Source organism: Neophocaena asiaeorientalis, unplaced genomic scaffold, assembly GCF_003031525.2.
Source record: "Neophocaena asiaeorientalis asiaeorientalis breed wild unplaced genomic scaffold, Neophocaena_asiaeorientalis_V1.1 scaffold4, whole genome shotgun sequence".
In the NCBI taxonomy this organism is placed as follows: Eukaryota; Metazoa; Chordata; class Mammalia; order Artiodactyla; family Phocoenidae; genus Neophocaena; species Neophocaena asiaeorientalis.
The window spans coordinates 2,641,356-2,661,267 of NW_020173682.1; the positions used below are offsets into that span (position 1 = coordinate 2,641,356).

Sequence of the window (19,912 nt, forward strand, 5' to 3'; positions counted from 1 at the left end):
AGCTTGTAATTCGATAAGGGTCCTCTTCACATCACAAGCCTATTGTCATCTTACCAGCTAGTGTCATTAACATGACCTACTGTGGAGAATGACTGTCCCAGAAAGGTACAAGAATGATGAGGGTGCGACATCTTCAATTACAACACCTTTTAAGATGGGAATTTATTAAAATCCACAATGGGCTTTAAGTGCAGTAGTATGATAGCTGAAACTGTTTGATTTTGTTATCTGTCTGTGGCCACGAAAGGAAATGATGGTTTAATTTTGTAATTACCTACCTTCCTTGTTTACAAACCATTTGGCCTGAAATTAGTAACTTCTAAGTTGAAACAGAGTATTCGCTCTGGATATCTGCAACCAAAGGAAAATGGTGGGTGAATACTCTTTATTCCCAAATCATATATACTTGACTCTGAAAGCCATTTCTTTCTCTTAATCTTTCTCTTTCTCTTTCTTCCTTTACCCTTTTATTTCTTCTCCCCTCCTACATATTTGTTTCTGTTTGAATAATTGTAAAAAATTGCACTTTCTGAACATTTAAAAAATCGAGAAGCTTAGAAATACAGAATAAATTTTAGGGGTTATAAACACTTATTGCAATAATCCAAAAGGTAGCCTGTCCAAATTTATATTATCATCCATTACACATTGACTGATCCGTTTTTACCAATGCAATCGCTCGTTTTAGTCACTGAGAATAATAAACACTTCTGACACTACAAATAATTTTGAGAATTTTTGTGAGAAAGTACTCATTTTGTCCACAGATATTGATCTACAATGGCCCAAACTATATGCTCCTTCTGTAACCTTGCTTCCTTGCCTTCAAAATGTTTAAATGAAATTAAATGACAAATATTACCAGTGTCTGTCAATAGAGGTTGTAGTTTAAAGTGAGAGAAATTATTTTCTTTGTGGGTAGGAGGTAAGCTAGCTCCTTGCTTGCTAGGGTGATTTTTTCCTAAGGGGTAGTCAGGATAACTTCAAAGCCACGGAGTAATTTGGAGAAAGCCTTTTCATTCTTTTCCTTACAAATTAAAGCCTTGAAACCTTTTACCCAATATAGCACTCACAAAACAATTTTGTATCCCTATCGGTTATAGTATAGGCTGGATTCTTCTAGCATGTTCACTGGCAGAGGCCCTCATTGGGGCTCTGACTGTTTTGCAATCTCCTCTTTGGCTCAGAATATGGCTACAGCACCATGGCAGTGACGTTGCTCACGCTGGGCTCCATGCTCGGGACGACCCTGACCCTTTTCCACTGCTGCGAGGAGAGCTATCGGCTCATTTTACAGCTGTTTGTGGGGCTGGCTGTTGGGACACTTTCTGGGGATGCTCTGCTCCATCTGATTCCTCAGGTAAGTGGCTATTTTCCATTTCAGATGGAGTGTTTCTAATTTCTCTTTACTTTGTGCCACTGGAGGTGTTTATGCAGAGTTTCACAGTGACGTGGATGCATAGATACAGTGGCCAGTGTTTTCTGTGATAATCAGTATTATTTCCCCAAAGCCCTTGTAGGAGAAAAGAGATGATTAATCATTAGATCCACCAGGTTATTCTTACTTTTGAAATTTAAAAATACGTGATCAGATATGGATTCCTATTAACAAAAATTCAGGAAGTGTACGTATCTATAAATAAAAACGAATGGGCTATAAGATGTACTGGTTTTTCTCCGGTGGCCCCCAGCCCTCATCAGATCCATGCTCTGCTCTTCTCAGCCCCTGAAGATTGCACCCCCTCAGCTCTCTTGCAGGCTGGATTGTTGTTTGAGTTCCCCCAGTGGGTGCACAACAGAAAAGCCAGGGCAGGAGGAGAGAGTGGCAGGGGGTATCTCTTCCCCACTCCCTCCCTCCAGCACTAGCTCTAGAAGCGGCTGATTACAAGCAGTAATACACCTCCTGCAGGAGGCCTCCTCCCTAACTTCGTCTCCCATGGAGCTTCAGTAATTGAGCTTCAGTTATTTCCAACCTTTGCCCTTTGCCCTTTCAGCCTTGAGAGTGATAATGGTTCCCTGGGGTTGCCGGTTTCCGGGTGTCTCATTATCCCTCGTTCATACCCTTGACACCTGCCCACACCTCTGTCCTAGCACCACCATTAACCTCTCTTCGTTTGAACCATCAAAATGAATTTCTCTCTCTTGCCCAACTATTAGCATCTAGATTTCCTTTAAGAAACATGCAGTCTCCAGGAAGCTGGCTCTTTGCTGAAGTTTTCAGAGGCTCATTTGTCAGAGATGAAAGGATTAGAACCAGAGATGCAGAAGAGTTCAGGGAGAAGGGTCTTCAGATGAGGTTATGTATTCCTCCTGAAATCTCTCATGATGGGTAATGCTGAGCCAGTGATTTCCCCCACGTCTCACAAAGTCTGAGATGTTAAAAATTTCCACAAGCCTCTAGCAATTTCCTGCAGGGTCCCTCTTGTTGCTTAGAGGCTCAAAAATTATTACGTGTTCTGAAAGTTGCAAAGTGAGCATTGGAGAAATGAAACAAGCCATTATGAGTTTTAATTTCCCGTATAATCTAATTTTCAGGAAATATTTCAGGGCTTAGTGGTTTGAGGCGGTGGCCGAAGCCTGTTTCTAGGTCACTGCAGTGGGTGCAGAGCTGTTCATTGCCCAGGATCCTGGGAAATAGCAACAGGATCTTAAGGCTGCCTGGGTCTCCCCGAGTGGGAGAGTACACAGCCCAAGGCAGCAGGGGTGGACGCTGTGGGGAGTGGGACTGTCCACCGACCCTCCAGAGACATATTTACAGAGGGAAACTTAGCTGGGTTTCACTTAGAAGGCAGTTGCTTTACTTGAGGAAAGAGAGAAGGACATAAGTTATTGGGAAGAGGAAGATAGATGCTGTACAGGTGTGGTGGAAAGCTAGAAAAATCAGTGGTTCCTGAATGCGATGCACGGCCAGTGTTTAAAGGTCTGCACAGAAATGAGAAAAATCCCACTGTCACGATTTCCTCTTTTAACTAGCTGCATTGATTCAACTTGAAGATGTACATTTGATTCTGAGATTGTGAGGTTTTCCTCTGTTTTCTTTTCTGACATGACAACATCCTCTGTTTTGTGACATAATGGTAATTCCAAATATTAGGTGCCTGTCCTTTTAAGTCTTTACCAAAAGAAAAAGTGGACTAACCTGTATATGTCTTTAGTTATGTCCATACACTCAATGTGTATATGGAGATCTATACATACACTCACACATGTGTACATATGTATATGCATATGTACATAAATATCTATACACTATTTTTATGAACATATACACATATAATTTTTTTCTTTTCTAAATTTAATGGTTAGTAATATCCTAAATATTGAAACCACAATATTTCCCAAACTGCCTTCTCCTGGGGAGGGAATATGATACATTCTGATTTACTAGCTCACAAGAAATCATGAGGTCAGCAAATGGCTGAGACAAGCAGTGGGATGAGTCAACGAGAGGAAAATTCCTAATGCTTTTCTAGTATCCTTTTGTGTCCCGGAGAGCTGACACTATTGCTGGGCATACAGGATGTGCTCAATGGAAAAAGTCCTTCAGGTGGATTTCTTACTTATTTGAACATTTATTAAAAGTTTTCTTTAATTGCTATGGGGCATGGGGAGAATAAACCTTGGATGAAATGTATCTTTATATTTGTTTTGGATATACAAAATATTGATTTGTTATAAAGCATTGCTGTGCAAATTGGGATGGATTGAACTGGAAAAAAATTCAGCTAAAGGACTGAGAATGTAGGAGAATTTAGGCCACTTGCTGAAATAAGCTTAGGCTTTCGTCTACTCACTAGCAGCAGCTTTTCAAAGCTCTCTTTTTTCACATCTTATTTGGCCATGATTAAATCATATAGTGGAAGTATTCATACATCTAAAAGCAAACTGGGCTTTGAATGAATTCAGGTGTTGTCATGGGGTTCCCCAGAATGGAAATTGAATATATTTTCAACAGTGGACCTACTAAATAATATTTAAGTCATCAAAAGTTATTTCTTTCCATCTCTTTTCTTTTTAGGTTCTTGGTTTACATGAGCAGGAAGCCTCAGAGTTTGGACATTTCCATGAAAACAAGGGCCATATTTGGAAACTGTTGGGATTAATTGGAGGCATCCATGGATTTTTCTTAATAGAAAAATGTTTTATTCTTCTTGTATCACCAAGTGCCGAGGTATATTTTAAATTTTATTTATCTTTTATGTTAGGGCTTCATGATATTTGTCTTTTATTTCAGAAATACTTGTTCAAAAGTAATTAACATCTTCATGAGGTTGTCCATTTAAGGGATGGGACTCCGCTTTCTAGGACACACAGATCGTTCTGACTGAGAGCTTCCCTATAAGCATGGTTATTAATTTTTCAAACATCTGTTGCTGGCCCATTACTATACTTATTACAGCCTCCTTTTTGACCTCCCTGGCTAGTTTAGAAAGAGGAGAATATTTCATGTCTGAGAATGAAGGGGTTTAAAGGCCTAGCTACCAATCTGTGTTTTGGGTATCTTTCTTAACGCAAAACAAATTAACAAGCAAACAAAAACTTTGAAAATTCCGAAAATTATGCATCGTTTTCTATCTTAAGGACATTTAAAAGTATGCAAACAAGAGGCTCAGGAGTGGGAATTCCAGCAAATCTTTTTTTCAGCTTGAATAATTGCTTTCACTGTGTCTGCATTTGATCAATTTCTACATATATGATGAAATGTAAAATGCAGTGTGGCTTATTTTTAGATTTTGTTTCTTTTTGCTCTTATATGTTACCCTATAAGAAAATAGATGAACAGTTTTGTGGGTAGTTAAAAACATAAATGCTTGTAAACAAACAAACAAACAAGCAAAAAACTCCAGGAGACTAAAATAAACTTTCCCTACAAAGTCCTGGGATTCTGCAGTCTTCATGGTTTTCTACTTATTCCCTGATTTTCTTCCCATTCACATACTGTAAAATGCTTGTACTCAGGGCAAACACTACTATCTTTTAAAAGACTTTTAAACAAGCAAACACTACTATATTTTTTTTTACTCGGAAAACAAGCCTTTGTTAATTTCTATTAATTAGGTCTTGTAGGTATAAGCAGAAGCAATATATGTTATAGTCATTTTCCTTGAGTAACTGATGCTCTTGGTGTTTCTTTTTAAACGTCTTTATTGGAGTATAACTGCTTTACAATGGTGTGTTAGTTTCTGCTTTATAACAAAGTGAATCAGCTATATGTATACATATATTCCCATATCCCCTCCCACCCTCCCTATCCCACCCCTCTAGGTGGTCACGAAGCACTGAGCTGATCTCCCTGTGCTATGCGGCTGCTTCCCACTAGCTATCTATTTTACGTTTGGTAGTGTATATATGTCCATGCCACTCTCTCACTTCGTCCCAGCTTACCCTTCCCCCTCCCTGCATCCTCAGGTCCATTCTCTAGGTCTGCATCTTTATTCCTGTCCTGCCCTTAGGTTTTTCAGAACCATTTTTTTTTTTTAGTTTCCATATATATGTGTTAGCATAAAGTATTTGTTTTTCTCTTTATGACTTACTTCACTCTGTATGACAGACTCTAGGTCCATCCACCTCACTACAAATAACTCAATTTCATTTCCTTTTATGGCTGAGTAATATTCCATTGTATATATGTGCCACATCTTCTTTATCCATTCATCTGTCGATGGACACTTAGGCTGCTTCCACGTCCTGGCTGTTGTAAATAGAGCTGCAATGAACATTTAGGTATACTATCTTTTAAAAGTCTTTTAAAAGACTACTGTCTTTCAAAATATCAGCACTTGTTGCTTATTATCCTCCCTAAATTTATTCTAAAATTCTATTTCATGCATCAAAAATAAGGTGGTTTATGGATGGATAGAAGGATGGTAGATAGATAGATGGGTGATAAAATAGGTGTAATAAAATGTCAATGGTAGGATCTAGGGAGTTAATATCTGAGTGTTGACATCACAGTTCTTTTAGCTTTTTTGTATATTTGAAACTTTTCACAATAAATAGATTTTAAACAAAATTCTGTAGAAATTTTTTCTGTTTTAATGAATCAGGGTTGTTCTTTGGCCTGGGGCCCAAGCTGGGGTACTATAGTAATTCAGGAATTAGGAATGACAGTTTCAATCCCAACACTTTCTTAAAAACTTAGGAATCCCACTTTCTCTAAAAATTTAGGAACTGAACCTCCACAAAAGGAGTTTCTAATCTAAATAAGCATTAAAGACAATAATAAGATCCCCATTTATACACAATAGACTAGCATTCATGGACTGGAAAAACTAATTCAGAAAGCCAACATATCAACTTATGCATAATAATTAGAAATGTAACCAGGTGGAAATGAGTGAAATAAATTCTGAACATTCAAAAATTATATTTTTTTCAGATGGTCCTTGGACTTGTCAGGGAACTTAAAATGAGTTTTAAGAACATAATTTTAAGATTCATGATATTGTGTAAAAGAAAAGGAGTGTGGATATTGTAGAAGCTACAAGTACTTTAATTGGTGAATATCTTTCTGGAGATATTCATTTAGTCGTTATAGGGTACAGTACAGTTTCAATGATCATCCTTTTGGTATCTCCATCAGAAAGAGCTCACAATTTAATTTTGCAGTAAATAAAAAGACAATATAAAATTACCACCGTTCATGCCTTTGTAAATCATGACTAGAATTTTTGAGGTTGCATTCTTTTTTTTTATTGAAGAATAATTGATTTACAATGTTGTATTAACTTCTGCTGTACAGCAAAGTAACTCAGTTATACATACATGTATTCTTTTTCATGTTCTTTTCCATTATGGTTTATCACAGGGTACTGAATACAGTTTCCTGTGCTATACAGTAGGACCTTGTTGTTTATCCATACTATATATATATATTAGTTTGCATCTGCTAACCCCAAATTTGCGGTTGCATTCTTAAAGCATTTAGACTATGCATGATGTTTTAGCCCTATGCCCTAAAACATTCATTTTAGCAAGTATTTATCCTGATGAAATTCTCCTGGTACCCTTTTGGTGTCATCCACCCCTTTGGCCAATAAGCGAAATATTAAATAGAGCTGTGGAATTGACAGAGGCTACACCTGTGTTCTTCTGGCTTCAGCACTAATTTTAAACCATCCTCATCCAGCAGGGCATGTCACTGGTTAATGGGCATACGGGACATTCCCGCCATCTTGCGTTCAACACTGAATTAAGTGACCAGTCAGACAGAGGCAAATCTGCTTCAACTATCCAGTTGGTAGGTTACTGACCTGAAGTATTCTACTGATTTGCTTACCTTCTTTCCTTTATTCCTTGATGAATAGATGAGAATCAGTAGGCTAGATAAGTATTAATAGAATCCACTCCGATTTGCCTAGTCTTGATCATGATAAATCCTATTTGGAAAACTTTGCCAAACACCTGAAAGCTGTTTTCAGGGGTAAAATGCATTTTCCACAGATTCAAGTCACTGCTCTCCGCACCTCTTTGAAACACACGTGGATCAGATTGACATAATAAACATATCCTTAATCACTCCCTTTACCAGTTTTCATAAACCAGCCGACCTTGAGGTTTCTCCGGTCTGAGAAATCCTTAGTCATGACTAGGTGAGGCCAAATAAATGTTGAGCAAGGAGTTAGTTAGAGGACGTAAGAGTGGAGGGTTCATTTCGTAATGTAGGAGAGAAGTGATTCTGTCCGCGGAGATGTCTCATAGTAAGTGCCTTCTGTTACACTGAGTTTTCCACAACAAAGATCTTCCGTGTGAGTTCTCAAAACACAACCTCCAGTCAGGTTCAAAACAATATTCCCATTTTAATTCTTAAAGTCATAAATAAAGGGACCTGAAAAATATGAAAATATATAACATAGTTAGAAAACATGCCTCCTATAGCCATGGCCTTGGGGGAGGGGGTTACAGTTCAAGAGTAGATTCCTGAGTAGAGAGAAGTAAGCTATTCCTGACACATTAACCTGGCAAAATACAAGTGTCTGGCAGTAGATTGCAGAGCTAGAGCTAACTCAGGGATGTGAACAAAAAATATTTCTTTACAAAAGCCTTATTGTGTTTATTGTTTAGATACGTCACATGTGGTTTGAAAGCAGATAACTTCAGGCTGAGATTAGTTTTTAAATCACTTTAATGCTGACCTCATTTCTTCTGTGTGAATGAAGGGTCCAGAGCCCCAAGATACAAGCACATCTCGGATGTTAATTCAATGAGTTTAGAACGATTTGACTACTCTAGCTGACTAATAGTATACTCACCATTTGTTTTGTTATTTAAGCTGTAAGATCAACCTAAAGAGAAATAGAAATAATTTGAACTTTTAGGATTGTTTGATGGGTCCAATTTCCTGTTTTTTGGGGTTTTTTTTTAGTTATTTCTGAGATATACATTTTGAATTTCCTAGTTTTTTTGTTGTTTGTTTTTTTGCGGTACGCGGGCCTCTCACTGTCGTGGCCTCTCCCGTTGCGGAGCACAGGCTCCGGACGCGCAGGCTCAGCGGCCATGGCTCACGGGCCCAGCTGCTCCACGGCATGTGTGATCTTCCCGGACCGGGGCACGGACCCGCGTCCCCTGCATCGGCAGGCAGACTCTCAACCAGTGCGCCACCAGGGAAGCCCCTAATTTCCTGCTTTTTAAGGAAATTTTTTAAGGAAGAGGAACTCACAAATCTTTCCAGTCATCAAAGGAGTTTTAGATATTTGCCTCTAAATTCCTTTACATACTGTGACAATATATAGCTTTTTGGAAAAAAAAATCCTGGAATAAATATCTGAAGTCCTGTCTTTTAATAGTCTTTTGATCTTAATCAGGCTTTGATATAACATAATTTTTTAAAAACCCCACATTTTTCTTTTGTTTCTGGATCCACCAATTTCAGGCAAGAGACCTGTCTACCTCTTCCAGTCCGTATCCTTCAGATCCTACCTTCTCAGCCACCCTTCTCCAAAAATAGCTTATCGTTACATCTTTTGAATAACTGCTGTTATTCTAACATGTGAATGTTAAGTTTACTTTCTCTGTTTACGTTAAAAAAAAGGCCTATGTCTCACATTAAATTTGTCTCAAAGTTTCCACAATTTGGGGTGATAGGAATATGCTTCTAAAAGGACATGTTCCATAGACAGATAAGAAGTATTCTTTTCACACAATAGAACAAGAATCTTAGGCCTAGGGAGGGAAAGTGTCTTTCCTGAAATTGAACCATGAGTCAGTCTCTGAAATAAAATCATATCATCTCAACTTGTAGAAGTCAATTACAAAATCTCACCTTAGTGTCGTGTGAAAGGATGAAAAATCTTTTTAAATTGTATTCTTTTGTAAGTTTGTTGATCTCCTTTCTTAGTCAGCAAGTTTTTTTTTTTTTTTTTTTCTGACTGGAAACACCACAGAAACAGCATCTTATGCTACGATGAATGAAATGAAGTGTTGGGTTTGCAATGGTTTCTTCTCCACAATCTACTTAAAGATCAGAAGAAATTCTAGATCCACAGTCTACTTACTGTACAGGAGCAGGGCCAACTGAGGTCAAGAATCAAGAATCATTTTTTTTTCCTATGGCTTGGGTTTCATAAAGGCTTCCATAATTTAATAATGAATTACAGACTATCTAAGTAGCCTCCAGCTCTCTATGGAAGACTCTGAGCTATGTAAGAGTGCTATTTCCATCTACATGTAGATAGTGGGGAAAACACGCTTGCAGACTCTTGGCTCTACCTTCTGTGTTTGTTTATGAAATTGAAAAGTTCTGATATACTCCGGAGGATCAAAATGTCTTTTGATAAAATCAACATAACTCTTCATGTCTCAGTTTTCGATAAAATGATGACTATTGCTTATTATTCATATTTTATTTTTTAATTTAAAATAGAAAGGCCCGGAAGATGCACAGGCAGCTGAAATTCCTAGAGGCAGTCTGAACGCCCCCAACAGAAAATGTGAGTACCAATTTTAAAAATCCAAACATTAAATATAGAAAGTGCCATAGGAAGAGGTTGTATCTGTTTTGAAATAAATATGTGAAAACCATGTAAATTTCATATTGGGTATGTATTTCATTATTAAAATTTTGCAATGAAATTTTTAATAAGGGCTCATTCCTATCAGTCTTTGAAACCTACTACACATTAATATCAGTGTCACTTCATTCTTTAAAAATGTTTTCCCCAGTGGCTTAAAACTGATCCTCTGGAAACTTCGATTAGCGTAAATACTTACGTGGTTATCAAGGCTCGTTTAAAATCCTGCTGACGTGATGATTCGAGCCTTTTACTTCCCATGAAGTCTGGAGACAGTACTGTTTTTCTTGTCTTCTATCACAGTCTACTGATAATTCATCACAAATGTCTATCTCATTTATGATATTGTCGTTAACATGGTGGAGTTCAGTGCTATCTCGTTATTCAGATCTTATGCCATCACTCATTTGTTTGTATAATTTGCATCCAGTTGTCTTCTTTCTATGATTTTTCCCTATTTCTGAATTTGATTAGCCAGTTTTGGTCAGGACTTTATTCCCTTTTGCTCATGCTTTTGAATAATTCTTAGAACTTCTTTTTTTTAAAAGGTCTGTGTTGGTTTTCATCAGTTGCTCCTGAATCCTTGCCCCATTTTTCTCACTGATGTTATTCTTTTGTAAACACACTTCTCAATAGTTCAGTGTTAAGCAGTTGTGATTAGTTATGTCCATTCTATCAGAATAAGTTAGTTACCTGAGAAGAAAAAGAGGTATTTATTGAATACTTATTATATGCCAGGCAGAATGCTAAACACATTCTGGATTATCTCATTTAATGAGATATGGATTATCTCATTTAATCCTCTTAACACTTTACTGAAGTAAGAATAATTAATATTCAAATTACACAAATGAAGAGACCAGTCATTAGAGAGGGTAAGTCACTGCCCAGGACTACATAGCTACTAAACTCTAGCATTGAGGAACTAAGAAATGCTAATGTAGCAACAATTTCCTTGTGATCATTCATTCAGGCATGCATCCCTGTATTTTTTCACATTCTTTCATTCATTTAAGAAATGTTAGGGCTTCTTGGGTGGTGCAGTGGTTAAGAACCCGCCTGCCAATGCAGGGGACACGGGTCCGAGTCCTGGTCCAGGAAGATCCCATATGCCACGGAGCACCTAGGCCCGTGCGCCACAACTACTGAGCCTGTGCTCTAGAGCCCGCGAACCACAACTACTGAAGCCCACGCACCTAGAGCCAGTGCTCTGCAACAAGAGAAGACACTGCAGTGAGAAGCCCGTGCACCGCAACAAAGAGTAGCCGGCTCGCCGCAACTAGAGAAAGCCCGCAGACAGCAACGAAGACCCAACGCAGTCAAAAATAATAAATAAATTAAATAAATGAATTTAAAAAAATGTTTGAGGATGTTTTAGGCACTGTGATTGCACGGGGGAATAAAATTAGGAATGGTCTTTATCCTTAGGTTGCAATGTGGTTGAGGATATAAATGCTAATAAGAACAAACAAGGTGGTAACAATCACTGTTCTGAATGTGTTTGATGTTTTCACGCCTGTAATTTATTTATATGATTCAAAATATGTAATTACGTAGTCTGTCCAATTCTCTTTTCAGGACATTGGTAGTGACATTTTTCCTTCTAAATATTTAGTTCCAGGAGAAATTTTAGAATGCCAGGCACCTAGAAGGTATATCAGAGACATTTCTTTGTATTTGTTTTTAGAAGAAAGGAAGTGGAAAGAAGCCTACACCTAGTCAAATTAGGAGCAGAGAATGGCTGTAATAATGGAAGTGGGAGTAATAAGGATGGACTCATTCAAATATTTTGTAGACCTGATATCTTCCTACTTCAGATATCAATCTTGGCATACAGAATGATTAGTGAACTAATCCAAATTCAATTATGCAGCTGCCCTTTTCGCCGGGGACATATTGAATTAGCTTCAAATATTTGATTGCTTGTTTCATATTACCTCACTGGTGGAACTCAGGATGTGAAAGTCCTATCCACAGTCTGATTTAAATAAACAAACAGCAGCACGCTACAGGATCCAGGCTGAGTATTACCATGGAAAACCTCTGCTAAGTCAGAAATGTGGCACTCGAAATGACTTCCATGTACCGAAGGAAAGGTAGAGTATTATTGATCGTTCTATAATGAGTACATTGATTTGCCAGTGAACGCTTGTCTTATCTTCCACTGAGTAATGTTTCCGTTGCCTTAACATGTACAATGTGCTCCTTGTTGTTTATATGCAAATATGTGTATTTGCCTTGCGGCTTGTTACATGGCCATGATCTGACATTTAGAAACCCATCATCAGAGATAACAAAATAATAGGCAACGAAAATAGGCTGCAGTGTTTCTTGGCAAAGTATAAGTTGGGTAAAGCTTTTCCATCCAAATGTATGCCGTTAATATCAAAACTCTGTGTAGGCATACGCACAGGCACGGATTGGAGATCACAATTTATTTGTATGCTGCAGTGTTGTCACATGGATTACTTTAAATTATTTGATTTTATTTCCACAAAGAAGAGCTTTACTTCCGAAAATTGGCAGGAACAGCTGAGTGACCTGTTTGCATTTTTAGGCTCAGAGAGCTTCCAGGCAATGCCAATAAGAACTCTCTGAATTCAGTACTTCGATATTTATTCTGTATTTTTATGACTGTTGCTTAAAATCTTCTCATTTTTGTTGAAGGATGAAATGAATTAGGAAACCACCAGAACGATAGAACTGAGTCTCATCGCCATGGTTCTAAATAAAGCATGATTTTGAGATGTAAAATGCATGGCATGTCTTTCCAACACAGGCAATACACTTATCTCCTGGCTGATAGTCTGGGCTAGATCTGCTGTTTACTGAAGTTCCTTATTTCACAGTGTGGGCTATGAAATAAGTCAGATCATATCCCCCCCAGTAAACCCCAGTAAACTGTAGTAAACTACAGTGCAGTCCCTCCACAGTCTTAGACCAGGTAACAGAAACCAGAAGGTAACCTCTTCCTATTTTTATTGAGTGTCCAGTTATTAGAATATTCTGGGCAGTTCTGATAGTAACAATAGCAACTCCTAACACCTGTCACACAGTATACACCAACTGAGTAATTAGACGACAGCAATTGATTTTAATGGCTGTTCTTATCAAATGGTATGCCTAGGTAGTTCACTGTCAGAATATGTGTTAGCCCTGGAATACTTTTTGTATTTGTTAATGGTTCCAACCCATAATACTAATACACAGTTTTAGGTTTTTGAAAACAGAAATTCTGTCCGTCAAAAACTTGAACCCAACTGTGATCTAATTATTTCATTAATTAAACCCATTATGGTCCAGTTGATTTCATTGGCTGTCTACTAATCAGATAATGTATATAATGTAATAGAATCGCATGAAGACAGCGTCTCTTTATTTCATCCAACATCTAGTTGGTCTAGTCAGAAAGACAGAACATTCAGTAAATGTTCCAAAGCTAACTTTGGGATCGGAAGGGATGGAAGCGGTTCTGCCGTGGTCACATTTGGGGAGTGAAGGAGGCAGTAGGGAGGGTGGTTAGCACCAACCAGAAAGGGGAACGATCACAGTGGCAGGAGGTTGACAGTTGACTCCAGGAGACTGACACGAGGGGCAGTCTGACTCAGGGGACAGTTTCAGAAAATAGACTCCATTTTACTGGCATTCTGCCCCGAGGGTCTTAAATTATTTAAAAATGCTTCACAAAAGACATTATGTGGAAAGGTCATCGAATGTATTTTGGAAAGTTACACCAGTGTTATTTTTATCTTCTTTTGGCACAGCTGAGCAGGAGGATAGAAGAGCGAATGCCCTAACATCTCATAATTAGTCAGACCCGTTAGAAAAATGGTGACCATAAATCCGTGTGCCATATCGGTTGCTGTATTCACATCGCCGGTCCTGACCTATTTTGAAAGCTGAGACAAAGTGGAGTTACTTAATCTGGTGCAATTTAAGAATGTCGAGGCTGGAGGGGAAAGTTGATCATAACTGAAGGATTCCGTGAACTATGTAGTGCTTTGTTAATGCTTCTTACACCTTCTTTTGGTCCTTTAGGCAAAACCATGAGCTTGTTAGCAATAATGATCCTGGTTGGGGACAGCCTGCATAACTTTGCAGATGGCCTAGTCATAGGAACAGCCTTCTCATCTTCATCCGAGTCGGGAGTGACCACAACACTTGCTATCTTGTGTCATGAAATTCCCCACGAAATGGGTAAGTCTGACAGTAGAATCACTCTTCCTGCTCGCTGAGAAAATCATAATATATTTCTAGCCATGGTTTACTAGGCTTCTTTTTCCAACACATGATTGAAAGATGAATACTTTCTGTTCATAATTTATTTAAACCATCAAAAGCAAAGAACTAGAAAAAAAAATTCCTGTACTTCAAGATAGAATGCAGTTAGACCCATTTATGATATTTCCTGGATCCAGAAGTGACTCTTTTTGGATTCTGGAGAATTCTATATGGGAAACAGTCATTAAAGGTAGGGGGAAGGGATAAATTAGGAGGTTGGGATTAAGATATACACACTGCTATATATAAAATAGATAATCTACAAGGACCTACTGTATAGCACAGGGAACTCTGCTCAATACTCTGTAATAACCTATATGGGAAAAGAATCTAAAAATCAATGGATGGGGCTTCCCTGGTGGCGCGGTGGTTGAGAGTCCGCCTGCCGATGCAGGGGACGTGGGTTCGTGCCCCAGTCCGGGAAGATCCCACATGCCGCGGAGCGGCTCTGCCCGTGAGCCATGGCCGCTGAGCCTGCGCGTCCGGAGCCTGTGCTCCGCAGCGGGAGAGGCCACAGCAGTGAGAGGCCCGCGTACCGCAAAAAACAAACAAACAGTGGATGTATGTACATGTATGACTGAACCACTTTGCTGTACAACTGAAACTAACACAGCATTGTAAATCAACTATACCCCAATACAAAATAAAAATTAAATTAAAAAATTAAAATACTGGCATAATAAAAAGATTCTTTAATTTTTTAAAAAAACTTCAGCAAAAACTTTAAAATCTGCATATTAAATGTGGGAAAAACATTAATAGGAGAACTTTTGATCCATTATGTCAGCAAACAGGCCAGTGAGATAAAATAACATTTAAATTAAAGCCAAACCATGGTTTCATCAACCTGATTTACACAAAATGTCTTAAGCCAAGTGTAACATTGAAATGACAGGCGTATGGTATCAGATTCATGTAAGACCCTTTTTCTGGATAATCTTAATAACCCATGTAATTCAAATCTGCCTCCCAGGAACCAAGAGGAGACGGAATAGACATTTCTGAAACAGGTCCAGAAAGAGGAGAGGCTGGTCCCAGGAACACGTGTGCCCTAGAGAGAGGGCTCTTGGCAGTCACTCTTTCTTATCTCACTTTCACATTTACATTGCCCACTTGGGCCCCCCCTGACCTCTTGGGTTCTGTGTCTATTGCCCAGAGTCCTGTCACTGATCATCACTGACCCATTCCTCTCTGAGGAGTTTATCCAAGGTCCTTCCTGAATCCGTTAAGACATACCTGGTCTGGGGGCCATATTGTATGGTCCTATTTTAGCTACTATGATAAAACCCAACAGAGGAGGGTGACAGTCTGCGACAGGCCAGCAAAAATGTCTGAAGACCTGTTCATAGGATTAATTACGCAACAGAACTAGGAAACTGAGTCCCCAGGCTGTCTCTTTTAAAAAATTTTTTATTGAAGTCTAGTTGATTTACAATGTTGTGTCAATTTCTGCTGCATAGCAGACTGACTCAGTTATACACATATAGACATTCTTTTCTGTATTCTTTTCCATTATGTCTCTTTATTGAACTTCAGCCTCTTCTCAATCCCAAAACTAAGAAACAGAGCCTCTCAGATTACAAGATCATTCTTCTTTTGGAGGAAAAGTGTAGAGGGAATAAGGTCGTTTTTCTATAATTAAGGCAGTAAAACATTTTCTAAAGGAAAAATTTGTTTTCCTAACCAACTTTTGCCATGATTTAAAAATCTCCTTAAGTCATCTTCTCTTTCTCTTTCTTAGCAGTTCCTGCCTAAGTAAAAAAAGAAAAGCCTATATAATGTTTACTACCTTGGGATTTTGCCTGGCAAGTTTCCAGGTAAAAAGCTTTAGAAATCCCAGGGCAGCAAGTACTTTATTTTGCATTTGTCTCAGTTGAATATGTCACAGGACATTAGGAAGTAGAGAGTATGTCACAGTTCTCTCTGTATATACTGTCTTCCAGAGCAGTAAAAGGAACAGAACTCTTGAAATGTAACTTCCTAAAGTATAATGAGTTAGGCCGTAAATCCTAGAGAAATATAAGAAAGTGTTTTATTAACTGATCATTCAATGTTACTTATAAAATTGGCCCCAGTTGCTGAAATTTGAAACAGATAGCACACGAGTTGAACAAAGGCATCATCAGTTAAATGATAATTCTAGTTTCTTTTCCCTTAAATTTCAGGAGACTTTGCTGTGCTCTTAAGCTCTGGACTTCCTATTAAGATTGCCATCCTGATGAATCTTATAAGCGCTTTAACTGCCTTCATAGGACTGTATATTGGGCTCTCGGTATCCGCGGATCCATGTATTCAAAACTGGATCTTAACAATTACTGCTGGGATGTTCTTATATTTATCCTTGGTGGAAATGGTAAGCTTTGTGGTTTTCCTATTTTGTTTTTCCAAACACTAAAAATGCAAAACAGAGAAAAGGCAGCAAAACGGAAGGGTCAATGGGGAGAAGAGAAGAAGGTTATAGGCAAAAGTATAAAAGAGTAGGGAAATATTCTGTGCAATCCAAGAAGGTAAGTGGTAGGCAGAAGAAATATAATTTGAGATTCAGAGAATATTGACATTCTTTTAACTGAAATTAAGTGGAATGTTTGAAACCTTTATAATTGTCAAAAAGTGATTGTCATTTCATTCTGCTCCAGCTTTGCATCTATAAAAGTTGCCTATACTTCCAGCTGAAAAGTTCTGTTAAACAGCCAGCCATTTTGTTTATACATTAGAAAATATTTCAACTGAATTTGTCATTAAGTTAAAGAGCTCTTTGGCTTAATGAACCAACCCTATCTTTACGTTGCCAAAGCGCTATCATGCTGGTGAAATGAGAAAGATGATTATAGTATTGAGTCTCTGAAATTGCAATATATTTTTCCTGAAGAGGTCCTTGCTGACATTAATGGTTAACTCAATCATCACGTTTCATCCCCTAGAATCTGAATTGAACCTGGGAAATGTCACATTTTTTTTTTTTGCCTCTTAAGTTCTGTTCTCTGCAAGATAAACCAGTACCTCCAGTTGCGGAGCACAGGCTCCAGACGCACAGGCTCAGCGGCCGTGCCCCCCGGGCCCAGCCGCTCCGCGGCATGCGGGATCCTCCCGGACCGGGGCACGAACCCGTGTCCCCTGCATCAGCAGGCGGACTCTCAACCACTGCGCCACCAGGGAAGCCCGATAAACCAGTTTTTTAAGGTCACCTTCTATTAGATTGTTTACAACTTACATGTCTTTTTTTTTTTTTTTTGGCTGCGCCATGGGGCTTAGAGATTTTAGTTCCCAACCAGGGATTGAACCTGGGCTCCGGCTGTGAAAGTGCCAACTCCTAACCACTGGACCACCAGGGAATCCCCTACAACTTACATGTCTTAAGAGAAAAGTCATAATGATTTTCCTGTCTCATGGGCGGGAATAAGGCAAATTAAAATGGCATAAATTAACAAAAGAAATATATATTTGTAAAATCACCCATTTTTTAAAAGAAGTCTTTATTGAATTTGTTACAGTATTGCTTCTGTTTTATGGTTTAGTTTTTTGGCCACAAGGCATGTGGGATCTTAGCTCCCCAACCAGGGAATGAACCCTCACCCCCTGCATTGGAAGGCGAAGCCTTAACCACTGGACCGCCAGGGAAGTCCCAACAAAAGAAATATTTAAGACTTAAAATCAATAGAAAGCCAATCTGATCAGAAATAAAACATGTGATTACACGCATCCTGGAGCAGAAACGTAAAATAAACAATCTTGAAGGTCATATGTGGAACAGGGCCATTGGGGTTGACTAGTGATTTGGCAGAAACCAGCGATTGTCCTGGATGTAAGTAAACAGACTGTTTCATAAGGGAAAAAATCTGGAAGGCAGGAACCTGGGCTTTTACAACCAGAAGAGTGCATTCTATAAGCAGAATTCAAGAAGGGGACTCTTCAAGTAAAACCACCATCTTAAACTTCACTGTGGGGACTTCCCTGGCGGTTCAGTGGTGAGGACTCCACCCTTCTGCTGGGGCTTGGGTGGGGAGGCACGAGTTCAATCCCTGGTCAGGGAACTAAGATCCCCTATGCCTGTTGGGGCACAGCCAAAAAAAAAAAAAAAAAAAAAAAAAAAACCACCGTAAAAGGTTTTTGCTTTTTTGGGGGTTTTTTTTTTTTTTTTTTTTTTTTTTTTTGTGGTACACGGACCTCTCACTGTTGTGGCCTCTCCCGTTGCGGAGCACAGGCTCCGGACACGCAGGCTCAGCGGCCATGGCTCACGGGCCCAGCCGCCCCGCGGCATGTGGGATCTTCCCAGACCGGGGCACGAACCCGCGTCCCCTGCATCGGCAGGCGGACTCTCAACCACTACGCCACCAGGGAAGCCTGGTGGTCTTTCTTAATTCTCATGAGATTCAAGTATACGAGGTAAACACCAAAATGTACTTTCATATTTGGAAATGTTCTTACATATTGTCAGTGATACTCGGGGAATTCCCTAATCTTGATAGTGAATATAGTCAAAGGTGCAGCTGATTCTACCCATCTTTTCTGAACCCCGGTCCCCAACCCGCAATCAGTGTTAGAGAATCCCACCATCCTTCCACTTTGAGAAATCCGGATATCTCACCTTGTGTGACTTAGAAAGTACACGGCCACTCATCACTGAATGTCGTGAGCTCTGCCTTTTATTTAAAATGTCTGTAGATCCGTCCTTAAGTTCACTCTGGAGCCTCCTAATTTTCAGCTTTGCATTTCTTTTTTTTTTTAAAACATCTTTATTGGAATATAATTGCTTTACAATGGTGGGTTAGTTTCTGCTTTATAACAAAGTGAATCCGTTATACATATACATATGTCCCCATATCTCTTCTCTCTTGTGTCTCCCTCCCTCCCACCCTCCCTATCCCACCCCTCTAGGTGGTCACAACAGCTTTGCATTTCTAATTCCTTTTTTCTTTAGGAGTTCATCGGGGGCAGTTGCTATATTCTTTTGAAGTTGATTTTGTGTTTTAACACAGTGTCGTCTCTCTTCAAGTATGATGGATGTGTATGTACGTAGTTAGTCCTTTCTCTTTGTCTCCTAAAATTGACCTGAAAAGATTATCAAGAACCATTTGAGCCCTAAGCTAAAGACATCATTTTCCCCTCGATGTTTCTTCTCCCAGTCTTGTAAGGATAAAGAATTGCTTGTAAGAAAACAACGTGAGAAATCCTGACCTTATTGCAAATTACTATTGGCCAAAGAAAAATCAGTGTCCTGGCAAAAAGACAGGAAAGAAAATCCTGAGTTTCCTGGGGCTACTTCCTATAATCCAGGTCACCTGCTCTCATGGCCTTTTGAGTAACTTCTAAACAAATACAGCTCTTTCACATAGTGGCAAGTTTAACTGTTGTACTCTGGGGCCATGCCAAAGAAAATACTTTTTTGTCATTTCAAGGGAAGAAAACAACGTTTCAAGACTCTGTACAACAGCAAAGAAAATAAATGACGGCCACTAAAGGGTAAGGGGGAATACTTTCATTCATTGGCTATTTACCAAATTCTGGAAATTTACCAGGCATCTTCTGAGCAGGGTCAATGTGAAAAGATTAGCTAGATTTTTGCTTTGCCTATTTGTTTCAAAGAAATTGGGTGTGTGATTTCAAACTCCTAAAAGGAAAAG

At 38.9% G+C, this 19,912-nt stretch overlaps 1 protein-coding gene across 3 annotated transcripts in view; it reads left to right on the plus strand.

Annotated features, from left to right (window-relative positions):
• Nucleotides 1–19,912, plus strand: part of SLC39A12 (solute carrier family 39 member 12) — a 69,127-nt gene that overhangs the window by 28,579 nt on the left and 20,636 nt on the right. Inside the window, exons 6-11 of one of the 3 annotated variants that reach the window (XM_024750105.1) lie at nucleotides 1,188–1,360; nucleotides 4,019–4,171; nucleotides 7,130–7,240; nucleotides 9,863–9,929; nucleotides 14,049–14,207; nucleotides 16,457–16,644. In XM_024750105.1, the coding sequence (XP_024605873.1) occupies nucleotides 1,188–1,360; nucleotides 4,019–4,171; nucleotides 7,130–7,240; nucleotides 9,863–9,929; nucleotides 14,049–14,207; nucleotides 16,457–16,644 (851 nt within the window). The remainder of the gene's footprint in view (nucleotides 1–1,187; nucleotides 1,361–4,018; nucleotides 4,172–7,129; nucleotides 7,241–9,862; nucleotides 9,930–14,048; nucleotides 14,208–16,456; nucleotides 16,645–19,912) is intronic. The other 2 variants (XM_024750106.1, XM_024750107.1) reach the window with 2 other exon arrangements.